This window comes from Ceratotherium simum, chromosome 4 (genome assembly GCF_057802395.1).
Source record: "Ceratotherium simum simum isolate JZ-2026a chromosome 4, ASM5780239v1, whole genome shotgun sequence".
NCBI classification, from domain to species: domain Eukaryota; kingdom Metazoa; phylum Chordata; class Mammalia; order Perissodactyla; family Rhinocerotidae; genus Ceratotherium; species Ceratotherium simum.
Window position 1 is genome coordinate 30490834 of NC_141903.1, and position 12648 is coordinate 30503481.

Genomic DNA, 12648 nt, shown 5'->3' on the forward strand with positions numbered 1-12648 from the left:
ATCCTTTTTTTGCGGGGGTGAGGGGTGGAAATGGTTGGTGGTAGGGGACAGGGAAGAGTACAGTGACCAAGAGTTGAACACAGGAGGTGCCTGAAATTTCCATTAAAAAAGAAAAAAGACACAGAAGAAACAGGTACTAGAGTTAATTCTCACCAGTCAATTCTTACCCTTGGAATAAACTCCAGTTCTTTATATCTACAAACTCTACTAAACAGTTTTGTGATAGTGGTATTTTCAACAGAAAATTAGGTTTCCATTCAAAGAGAAATTTAGGTCAGTGGACAGTATTTTCTCAATTTTAAGTTTTTCCTCCTTGTTTTCTGCTACTTACTAAAATTGATCCTAATCTCTATGTTAGCATTAAATGTATCAATATAGCAATACAACACAATGCCCCAAGTGCTAAGACTTCCAGTTATGTGCCTGATGGCTTTATTTTCTGAAGTAACCTGCATATTTCAGATCACTCCAACAATTCTATCTGCCCCAAAAGAACATAAGTAGGGTACTGTGATACAGCAAGACTTAGTTCATCAAATCAGCAAAAGGGAAACCTCTTTGGAATCTCAATTATTCCCAGACCCATAAAGGGTTTTAATAAATAGAGATGTTTTGGGAAATCATTTGAAAATAAGCTGTACACATCATGAGACTTCATCTATAAATATTTCAATATGCATCTCCTGAGAGTAAATCCTTTTTCCTCCAATAACCACAATACTCAAGAAAATTACTAATTCTCTAATATGTAATACCAATCCATGTTCAAATGTCCTCAACTGCCTCTCAAAATGTCTTTTATAACCCAGTCTCAACTATTTTGACCCATGAACTCACCCTTTTGATTAAGAAAAAGCCCAAGACCCCCTGGAGAGTCTGAAACTCTATTAACTCCTGAAGATTATTACATTCTTCATAGCCACAAATACTTTTATTTGTTTTATTTTCTGAAATTTGTACTAATGCCACGGCAGGCTTCTCTTCAATTTCAAATATGAAATTATAATACCAAATATACTTTCTCAAACAGTATCAGTCTTCCCTACCTCCACTGAGAGAAATAACTGCATAAACAAGATCAACTTTTATAAAAAGTGCCATTTAGCCCACAGACTCCAATTCTACCCTGTAGTTTTAGAAATTCTCCACATTCTAAGAACAACCTAATATCACTATTGTCACAACTAAGCCATAAATGAGAAAGTAATTCTCCCTGCCTGGACTATTCTGTGTAACAGTGGAATCTAGCTGAAATCCCACATTCCCTTGGGCAAGTTACCCAATTTACTTATATCTTACTTTCCTTATCTGTAAAATAGGTATGATATGAGTACCTAAATCATACTGTTTTGAAAACTGAATGAGATAATACACACACACACTCTTTAGGTGCATATATGTATACCTATAAGTGTAAGTTCATACATATATCTAAGTGCACATAAAACATCCAATAATTGATGCTATTATTGTTATTATAATGCTAGGCATGTAAGTTTAAAATGTCTCATTGTCTCCAGGCCATTACATATATTCAATACATATTAACAATCAATTGAAAACATCAGACAAAACCACAATCTAGACACTTAGAAAATTTCGAAATGATAATCAAATGTACACACACACACACACACACAATGTATTTTTTTAACTGATCTTAGGAGAAAATATGTACATATTTTGATATTTGACAGTAAAGACCCACATACCTTGGATTAAATTTGGCTTCTTCCATCATTTTTTTGAAATCTTCCTTGGCTTGCATTATTTTGTTTTTCTTTTCCCTGCGTTCTTCCTCTGCCCTGGTCTTTACATACTGATCAAATACCTATCACAAAAATAAACCAATTTGACAAGTTAGTCTTTCATATAATCTAACTACCAAACTATGGAATTTATAAAAAAATACTAAGTCAATATCCTTGTCCAAACTATAATGGGAAAAATATATTAATTATAGGTAACTCAATTATATGCAGATTATCTATAGCAAGTCTGCTTCTAAAGCTTCAGCTGACAGTAATACACACGCATACAGCCCTCTGCTTAGGCTTCCTTCCTATATAGAAAAAAGTTAAAAGCCCCTTTAATTTTTATTTTCCCTAATCACAAATTGAATATACATTTATTAAAAAAATTTCAAGCAATTTAGAAATGTTTAAGAGAAATCACAGTCCTCCCAAATCTCTTCTAGAAAAAAACATTAACAGCATTGGCATCTATAGTTTATTTCTGAGCTCCTCTTTAAAACTTGTTTTCACCAAAATATAACCATGCTTTACATCTATTCTATAATATTTTCCCCACTTAATAATATATAGTCAAGATGACGAACTGAACATGCACATTTATTTCCTGCCTTCTTCAAACACCAATAAAACGACAGGAGAAGACTTTCTTTTTTTAAGTCATAAACCAACAAGAACAGGGAACTGAGAAAAAGAGAAGCAGCAACTCTGAAGTAGAAAAGCAGATGGACAAGTAGTAAAGGATCTGGCAGACATGAGAAAGCTGACCCTGAACCAGCAGTCAAGAAAACAAAGGAACCAATTATTTTTATTAGAGAATCCTCAAACAGCTCAGGAATTGGTAGCACCAGACACCTGGAAGCGAGGGTAGAGTACAGCTACAATACAGCTGTTTAAGACGCAGTTCAATCACTAGACACCCCTCGCCAACTTACTAAAACCGCCACTTTTGAAGCTGAGTAAAAGGCAAGTGGTTATTCTCTAGCACAAGGGTTGGCAAAATCCTGATCTGCTAGCCAAATCCAGCCTGCTGCCTGTTTTTATACAGCCCAAGAATAGTTTTGACATTTTTAAATAGTTGGATAGAAAAACAATAGAAAATTGCATGACACATGAAAACTAAATGAAATCAAATTTCAGTGTCCATAAATAAAGTTTTTTTTTTTGTGAGGAAGATCAGCCCTGAGCTAACATCCATGCCAATCCTCCTTTTTTTTTTTTCCCCTGAGGAAGACTGGCCCTGAGCTAACATCTATTGCCAATCCTCCTCCTTTTTTTTTCCCCCTTTTCTCCCCAAAGCCCCAGTAGATAGTTGTATGTCATAGTTGCACACCCTTCTAGTTGCTGTATGTGGTGACGCTGCCTCAGCATGGCCGGACAAGTGGTGCGTCGGTGTGCGCCCGGGATCCGAACCCGGGCGACCAGTAGCAGAGCGTGCACACACAACCACTAAGCCACAAGGCCGGCCCCCGAAATAAAGCTTTCTTTGAACAGTCATGCTTATTCCTTTATATATACCTATGGGTGCTCTTGCACTACAACAAAAGTTATACAATTGTGACAAAGACTCAAATATTTATCTGACTCTTTATGTTAAAAATTTACTGACCCCTGCTCTGAGGAAAAACAATATCTCTGGACTGCGGGCGGGAACATGAATTAGGAATGAGGCATACCAGACTGAGAACACAGGGAATTAAGAAAACATTTACACACCAAATACTACGACACAGTTCTCTCAGAAACAAAGCAGCAAGAACTGTGCCCTCCAGGCAAGAGACCATAAGTCCTTATCAGGAATCTGACCAGCCTAAAAATTATTTGCTGCAGTGGATTCTCAACAAACCAGCCTAAGTCATCCTACAGCAGGATGCTATAGCTTCAACCTTAGCACTTTTGACATTCTGGGCCAGATAATGTTTAGCAGCATCCCTGGCTACTGATGCCAGCAGCTCCCCCTCAGCTGTGACAACCAAAACTGCCCCTGGTTGAGAACCACTGCTCTAAAATAAAGCCCACAATCATGAGAGCCCACCCAGATGCTAAGATCTCCCAAACAGTGTTTTAGTGCCTTATTCCTAATCATGAGCAGTCAGGGTCAACAAGACATCTAAGAAAAACATTAAAAATAGATACCAAAATAGAAAAAAACTTAATGGAAACAGACTATGCAAGAAAAATGAAAACGTAAAAGAAGAAAATCCTAAGTGATCTCATAGAACTAAGAAAAGATACTGAAACCATAAAACAAGAAAAACTCAAAGAACAAAACAATAACTCCTGGAAATTAAAAGATAACAGAAGAAATGAAAAATATAATTGAAGGGTTACAGAATAAAGGTGAGAAAAATCATCCAGAAAGTTTAAAAAGACAGAGGTAGAAAACAGAAGAGAAAGGTAAGAAAATCTTGAGCACCTGCCCAGAAGGGTAAATTCTCTGTCCTAGAATGACAAAATAAAGAAAACAGTTGGAAGCAAATCAAAAAAGTAATGCAAGAAAATCTCCCAGAACTGAGAGATATGAGTTTCCATATTGAAAGGGCCATCGAGTGCCCAGCATAATAGGCCTTTCCACCAGAGTACATAAGAAATTTCAGAACACTAAAGACTAAGGAAGATCCCACGTTTACAGAGAAGGAAAAATAAACAGGTCCACATACAAAGGAACAGGTAACAGAATGGCTTCAAAAATAACACTGAAAACTAGAAGTAGAACAATGCCTTCAAAATCCCGAAGCAAAAATATTTCCAACTTCAAATTCCTTAGCCAGACAAACAATTCCAAATAAGGGGACAATAAACACATTTTCAAATATATAAGGCCTCAAAAATTTATTTCCTATATGTCTTCTCTCAAGAAGCTATTACAGGGATGGAATGCACCAAAAGGGAGTAAAACAAGAAAGAAAAGACTTATGATGTAGGGAACAGGTTAATCTCCCCTCCTGACCCCCCCAAAAAACCCAGAGAGATGAAGGAAATCCCCAAGATGATGATAAAGAGCTGTCATCCTAAAAATGACAGCTGTATATCACGTGTAGAGGGGAATCAGTCCAACTGAAGCAAATCAGAAGGCTCTGGAAGAAACATCTTCAGGAAGATAACACTGGGCAGCACTCTAATATTTTTCTTAACGTATCTTATAGAACTATTTGGCTCTTTAAATATGCACATTCGCATCTTTGGAAAAAGTAAAACAACAACAAAAAACGTTTCCTTTAAAATACCTTAAACATCTTTCCAGGTCAGTCCATAATATCCACCAATTTTTAAAGGCTGTATCGAAATATCTTTAATCATCTCACCAGTCCGCTGCTAAGCATATAGGTTGTTTTATGGTTTACTGTAATGCTATATTTAGAAGGTATTTAAAAGTATCTGCATGCTGATGGAAGGGGGAAAGCAGTTGTTTCCAATCCCTTTCTCCTTTCTCAGTATATACTTTCTTTTTTTTTTTTATAATTTTATTTATTTATTTTTTTCCCCCCCAAAGCCCCAGTAGATAGTTGTGTGTCATAGCTGCACATCCTTCTAGTTGCTGTATGTGGGACGCGGCCTCAGCATGGCCGGAGAAGCAGCGCATTGGTGCACGCCCGGGATCCGAACCCGGGCCACCAGCATCGGAGCACATGCACTTAACCGCCAAGCCACGGGGCTGGCCCCAGTATATACTTTCTTACTTGTATAAAGTATTACCTTATAAATAAAATCCAAGTGAATTTATATTAACGTTTTTTTTTTGAGAAGCTGGCGAAAACTTCACATCCCCTCCTTTAATGTATCCCACACCAAGGTCAGGAATCACTCCGAGAAGAACATCTCATAGAAAATTAGAAGTTCTGCTGTGCTTCAATTTCTCCTAATTATTTGTGTCATGCTTCCCAATACACTTGGCTTTATGTTCTCTATTTTAAGCAGTTGTTTTCTTATAACATCAACTCACAAAATGTTATAATAAATACCATGAAAGTTAATGTTTTAAACACAATTCCTAGTTAAGTTTACTTTTATAGGCATAATAAAAATATATATATTAAAGGACTATATTGTCTAAGCCTTCAAGGCGGCTTCTGGGGTGCTGGTAATATTTCGTTTTTTCTCTCTTTTTTTCTTTTTGTGAGGAAGATCAGCCCTGAGCTAACATCCACGCCAATCCTCCTCTTTTTGCTGAGGAAGACTGGCCCTGAGCTAACATCTGTGCCTGTCTTCCTCCACTTTATATGGGACGCCGCCACACCATGGCCTGACAAGCGGTGCGTTGGTGCACGTCCGGGATCCAAACCCGGGCCGCCAGCAACAGAGCACGAGCACTTAACCACTATGCCACAGGGCCGGTCCCACATTTTTTCTCTTTTTTTAAACCACTTTATTGAGGTATAATTGACATACAAAAAACTGTACATATTTTATGTATACAACTTGATGAGTTTGGAAATAAATATATATGTGTGAAACCATCACCACAATCTATGCCATAAACATATCTACCACCTTCAAAAGGTTCCTCCTGCCCTTTTTGTTATTTTGTGTATGATAAGAACACAACATAAGATCTATCCTCTGAGCAAAATTTTTAGTACATGATATGGTATTGTTAACTATATAGGCACTGTGCTGTACAGATCCCTAGCACTCAGTCATCTTGCAAAACTGTTTCCTTTTTGGTTTTTTTTTGGTGATGAAGACTGGCCCTGAGCTAACACCTATTGCCAATCTTCCTCTTTTTGCTGAGGAAGATTGGCTCTGAGCTAACATCTGTGCCCATCTTCCTCTATTTTGTATGTGGGAAGCCACCACAGCCTAGCTTGATGAGGGAGTGTCGGTGTGTGCCTGGAATTCGAACCTGCGAACCCTGGGCTGCCAAAGCAGAGCGTGCTAACTTAACCAGTACGCCACCGGGCTCACCCAACTGTTTCCATTTCTTGATCTAGGCAATTATATGGTATGCTCACTTTGTGAAATTTCACTTACGATTTTTAGATTTTTCTATATGTCTTTCTTCAAAATGTAAGTTTACAAAAAGTATGTGTGTGATATTGTGATATAGTAAGAAAATATATATATTTGGTCTTTGTCCAGGCTACTGGCCAAAGCTCTTAAAACCCTTGCAATTTCCTAAGTGATAAGAGCAACAGGAGCATCTTTTGTTCTATCTGGTTTTTATCCTGTTCTTGAAATAGATAAAGGTGAAAAGGACGGTCTTTTGTTATTCATAACAAGCCCCTTTCAAGCACACCTAAGTTTATGTCAATGAGGTGATTTTTGGAAAGCCTCTAGATAACCACAGGATGAGGACTAGGTGCCAGAGGAACCAACCATGTGATCAGAAGGTTGGAACTTGTAGCCCATCTCCAATTTCCAGGGAAGGAGAGGCGCTGGAGATTGAGTCCAATCACCAGTGGTCAATGATTTAATCAATCATGCCTACGTAATGGTGCCCCCAGAAAAATCTTAACCAAAGGGGTTCAGAGAGCTTCTGAGTTGGCAAACACATCCAGACACCAAGAGGTTGGCACACCTTCACTCCAATGGGAAAGAAGCTCCTGGGTTCAGGACCCTTCCAGACCTCATCCTTTCTATCTCAGCATCTGCTGTTCATCTGTACCCTTTATTACATAATGAACTCAGTAAACCTAAGTGTTTCCCTGAGTTCTGTGAGCCATTACAGCAAATTATCAAACCTGAGGAAGGGGTCATGAAAACCCCTGATTTGTAGCCAAGTTGAACTGAAGTGTACGTAACCTGGGGACCTATTACTTGTGATTGGCATCTAAAGTGGCGGAAGTCTTGTGGGACTGAGCTCTTCATCTGTGGGATCTGGTGCTAACTCCAGGTAGACAGTGTCAGAATTCAATGCAATTGTAGGCAACTGTAGGGCACCCAGCTGGTGTGAGAAAACTGGTTGATGTGGGGAAAAAAACCTAAACATTTGATGTCCAAGTATTCAGTGTGTAGAGGAATAGTTTTTCCTTTTCAATAGGTCACCATTATTTGTTCTCACAACAATTTAATTCAATTTATAATTTGATACTGATTTGGTAAACAGTGGCCTAGATGCACAGTTGACAATTGTGAGTAATTATATTGGTAATATAACACTGTCAATCTTATAAAGCTCTGAATAATATACACTATATAAAAATACTTTTGCAATAAGATAACAGACAACTTTTTTTTAAAGTGTTAGCATACTATTCTCTACGTCAGAGCCTAACATCCTGCATGGAAATGGTCTGGCTGTTTTGAAAAGTTATTCATTTTTAAATTTGTCAAAACAAATGAAAACATTTCTGACCCCTTAAGCGATCTTTTATCAAAAACAAGATTAAATAAGGAAAATCGTAAGTTAAAGTTTATGGTTATGATTATATAAAATACATCTTTTATAGCGATGTAAAAATATATAAGTCTACAGACAACCAGAAAAGGACAGAACCAAAAAAGACAATGAAATTGTTTTTTAAAATCAAAGCACAAATTTCAGATATGAAGTTACAAAGTGCAAATATGTAACCTACCACTTTATTGGTTTCTCCTTGGTTTTATACTTCATGTACTGAAAATATATATATATTAATTCCAAATGTTAACCTCTCCCTTCTCTCATTTCTTACACTCCAGTTATAAGAAAATAAGTCTACTCAAAAAGCATGAGAACCTTTAAGTAGAGTTTTTATTTAAAATAGAATAATGCTTGATACTTCTTCTCTTTTTAAATGTAACTCCTCTCTATTAAGGAGGTAACACCATCAGCTCACAAAATGGCTCCAAAATTAGGAAAGAATTTTAGTTTTCAATATGCACTTGTAATTTTACTCATTCAGGAACTATAACACTCAGTGCCATGAAGAATAAGTCATAAAAGTTTTAAAGTAACTCTTCAGGGATGTTTAGGTTAAGCATTGTTCCAGGAACTACACACAGAGCAATGCACAAGACTAAGTTCCTGCCCTCACAGAATTTATTTTCTGCGGTAGGAGGAGAAAGATGATAAACAAGATAATTTTAGATAATTAGAGCTACAAGTGCTATGAAGAAAGTAAAGAAGGAAAAGAGATAAGTTGATTAAAAGTACCTGAATGAAATGATGGAGCCAGCTATGCAAACACCTGGGGGAAAAACATTCCAGGCAAAGGGAATGGCAAGAACGAGAATGTGCCTGGTTTGTCCAAGGCATATCAAGGCCACTGTGGCTAAAATGAATAAATGTGAGCAAAGAGCTTCAAGAAGTATGTAGGAATAAGTGTATGTAGAATCATGAAAAAGAGTTTCAATTTTATCCCAAATGAAACAGAAAGCACTGCACAGTTTTTAAGCAAGGGAACGCTGCCTTCATTTGTCACTTAAACTTAAGATTTTATTTATTTATTTTTTCCCTCCAAAGCCCCAGTAGATTGTTGTGTGTCATAGCTGCACATCCTTCTAGTTGCTGTATGTGGGACGTGGCCTCAGCACGGCCGGAGAAGCGGTGCGTCCGTGCGCGCCCGGGATCCGAACCCGGGCCGCCAGCAGCGGAGCACGCACACTTGACCGCTAAGCCACGGGGCCGACCCATGTCACTTAAACTTTAAAATTAATCTGGCTGCTGTGTGGGAAAAGAAATAACTACACAGGAGCAAGAATGGAAGGAAGCAAGGAGATCAATTAGGTGCTATACAGATGATGAGATTTTACCATGGTGGCTTGAATTAGAGTGTTAGTGCGGGACATGGTGAATGAGAGGTTGGATTTACAAAAGTTTTTGGAGGTAGATTTTGCTGATAGACTTGAAATGTGCAGTGAGGAAAAGTAAAGAATCAAGGCTAACTTACAGGTGTTGATAGGGCCATCAACTCAGGTGAGAATGAGACCATCAAACACAAATTGTTAAAAAAAAAAAAAAAAGACTACTATGCTTGAAATGCAGGTGCAAATATATTTGAAAAGTCATGCCTTTCTGTTACAAGCACTAAAATACATGTCTGGCACCGTAAATTTCCTCTCTTTATGAAAAGTCTATGTTTAGACCTACATGCATAATGGCATAAACTGTGTAGAGAATTATTCTAACCATTAAATTATAAATATGGAAGATGGACACTACTGTTACCAAATGAAATCTCGTAGCTCAACAGGACTATAGCAAGTGGTTCAACATACTCACCATTTTACAGAGATCAGTGATAGGGTGACCCAGGTAACTCAGAAATTATCTAAGTTGGAAGTGTGCAATGCTTTAGAGGAAGAAGCAATCACCATGAGATGATATGTGTCACTGAATCATCATAAGAATAAATGGCAACTCAGTAACAAGGCAATTCTAGTTCAGCACAGACCCTGAAGTGTCCATCATTTCTCTTAAGTTTATGATGAAAAGACATTTTAACAAATGCCACTTAGATGTGGACTTTGTGTGTGTAGTGTGTGTGAGACATAAATATGTCTTCAAGTGTTGTCCATCTACAATACACACACATATATAAGTATAGATTAGCACACAACGGTCAGGAAGGCTATAAACCGGTGTTCAATGATGGTCCTATCTGTTCGGCAGACAATAGGTGGGTTTTTTTCCTTTTACTCATCTGTATTTTGCTATTTTTCTACTCCAAATTTGCATCATATGCCCAATAAAAAGTAAATTAATAAATGCATTTGAAATGAATCTTGAAACCTTCTTAGATATAACCTCAGTGTATATGAGGCATAAGGACAAAATGCACATACGGCAATAGCTGACTGTCCATAAGGGCAAAAATATTCAAGTATTTCTGAGGCAGAAATGTCCACAGAGAGGATGACTATGTTCTAAGATATGAAACTGTTTTTATTTAAAGTACTGTGTTAGGGGAAAAAGGGACGGTAATTTATTCCTGACAATTTAAAAATTATGCTGCCAAAGGACACACATTTCTTAAATAATGTGATTTTCCTTTTACCTGTTTCCTCTCTTTAGGATTGAGAAGTAAGTACCGAGGATCAAAAACTATCTTGTGCAACTCCTTCTCCCACGTTGAAAAAGCAGAAACCTTTAAAATAAAATATGTATTGCCTCATAATTAAATTTGCTCTAAAAACATAAAGGTCATATAATTTTGCTTGAAATCTACAGGACATCTGCTTAAAAAGGAGACATAATAAAAACCATAGTGAAGTTTCCATCACTAATAAATGACAAGCAGTGGGAGGCTAGCAATAGCAAATTTCCACACTAATTGGCTCTGAACATTTCTATATTATATAGAAATAACACACACTTAATTACTTATTAAAATAACCACTACTGTGTGACATTTTAAAAACCAGTACATCAGAAAAAGCCTTGAAGATTTGCATTTTGATTTCCCATGCTTGCTCCAATCTTGTGAACAATGTTGTAATTTAAAATTGAACAATTTTACTTATTCAAATGAATCTGTGAATATAACTAAAAGGTTGAAATCTCTTCTCAATTTTCATTAATAATAATATCATAAAGTACCAGTTCTCCTTTAACCAAAAGCCATTCTGAAAATATTAAAGGAAGAATCGTATAAACCTTACCTATCCCAAGTAGTCCGCCATTCTGTAATGTTAATACTCGTCTTATATTACTCACCAAAATTTAATGACCCAATAAATGTTAAATGTTATTTGTACTTAAAAGGATAGTAAAATGGCATTTAGTTAAATATGATATGATTAGCCAAGGAAAAGGCTGTTTGAAAAAGAGTACAGTAATTTGATAGGCTTCCCTTATCCCCCCCCACAACATGAGCACTAACCTTAGATTTGACCTTTTAGCAAGACATATTTATATTACTTATACAAAACAGAAATATCTCCCCCAAAGATTGTTTTCTGACCCCTCTCTCTAGCAGCATGTCCTTGAACTGCTTCATTCGGGCCTCCAGAGGGACAATGGCCCTTTCTCGGGCAGCTTTAATTTCAGCTTCCATGGCAGCTTCTTTCTCTGAATCAATGTCTTTATTATCGTCTCTCCTATAAAAAATAAAATATGAGGCATCAACTGACAAAATATTAATAAGGAATCTTACTAAAATCTTACAAGCAATGGAATATTCAAGACTCACTACTGAGCAGCATATTTTTGGCAAAAACAAATTATATTGAGGGTTTCAAATGAACTCTAAGGGATAAGCAACTTGCACTATAATAATAATAATAATATTACAATGAGCTTCTAATGATGTTACAATGGCTACTTTGTTAGAAAAAATATATACTTTTAATGTGCTATCTCTCCCTGATACTATTTGATACACAAAATGAACTAATTTACTTAAAAAAAAAAAAAAACACAAAAAACTTATCTAACATTGCAGTAAAACTCTATGTGTTAGAATCAAACAGTACAGAACGTAATTTTTAGTTCTTGAAATGATATAGGAAAAACAGTATTTTCCAAAATGTTTTACAGAATAAATGCATAAAATATTTTTTAAAATCTAATAAAAATTGGTATAAGTCTTAGTAATCGCAAATATTTATTTTGAAACTAAAATTAAAATATCTGCAAACTTGGCCAAGTGGATATGTGAGATATATACCTTACCTACCTGACATTTTTTTTACTCACTTTCTGGGTGATAAGTTGAGATTTAAGTTGAAGGACAGGTCCCAGAGAGCAACATAGGCCCAGGAGTGGTTAGGTGGAATTAGAACTGTTCATCAATGACTAAACTACTTCTTGTTCCTCCACAAATGCACCTCAGGGCTAAGGGCAACCCTGTTGCTGTATGGTACTCAAGTGAGATTGTAAACATGAAATCGAGTCACCTCTCAAACATCTGCACTATGAAGAAGGCCAGTTCATGTGAATAATCAAAAAAAGTAAGTAATTCAGTAACAGTCACGTGTGTCTGAGCAGATCTTCCTTCTTAAATATGATCTGCTAAGTATAAAAATAAAATTGGTT

General features: G+C 36.6%; 1 protein-coding gene across 7 annotated transcripts in view; it reads right to left on the reverse strand.

Annotated features, from left to right (window-relative positions):
• Window positions 1-12648, reverse strand: part of TCERG1 (transcription elongation regulator 1) — a 64841-nt gene that overhangs the window by 14528 nt on the left and 37665 nt on the right. For all 7 annotated transcript variants that reach the window (XR_001392509.2, XM_014794787.2, XM_014794785.2 and 4 more), the window contains 3 exons: window positions 11576-11711; window positions 10670-10759; window positions 1713-1831 (listed from right to left, as the gene is read on the reverse strand). Coding sequence is in view for 6 of the 7 variants with exons in the window: in XM_014794787.2 (XP_014650273.2) it covers window positions 1713-1831; window positions 10670-10759; window positions 11576-11711 (345 nt within the window). In the remaining variant the exon portion in view is untranslated. The remainder of the gene's footprint in view (window positions 1-1712; window positions 1832-10669; window positions 10760-11575; window positions 11712-12648) is intronic.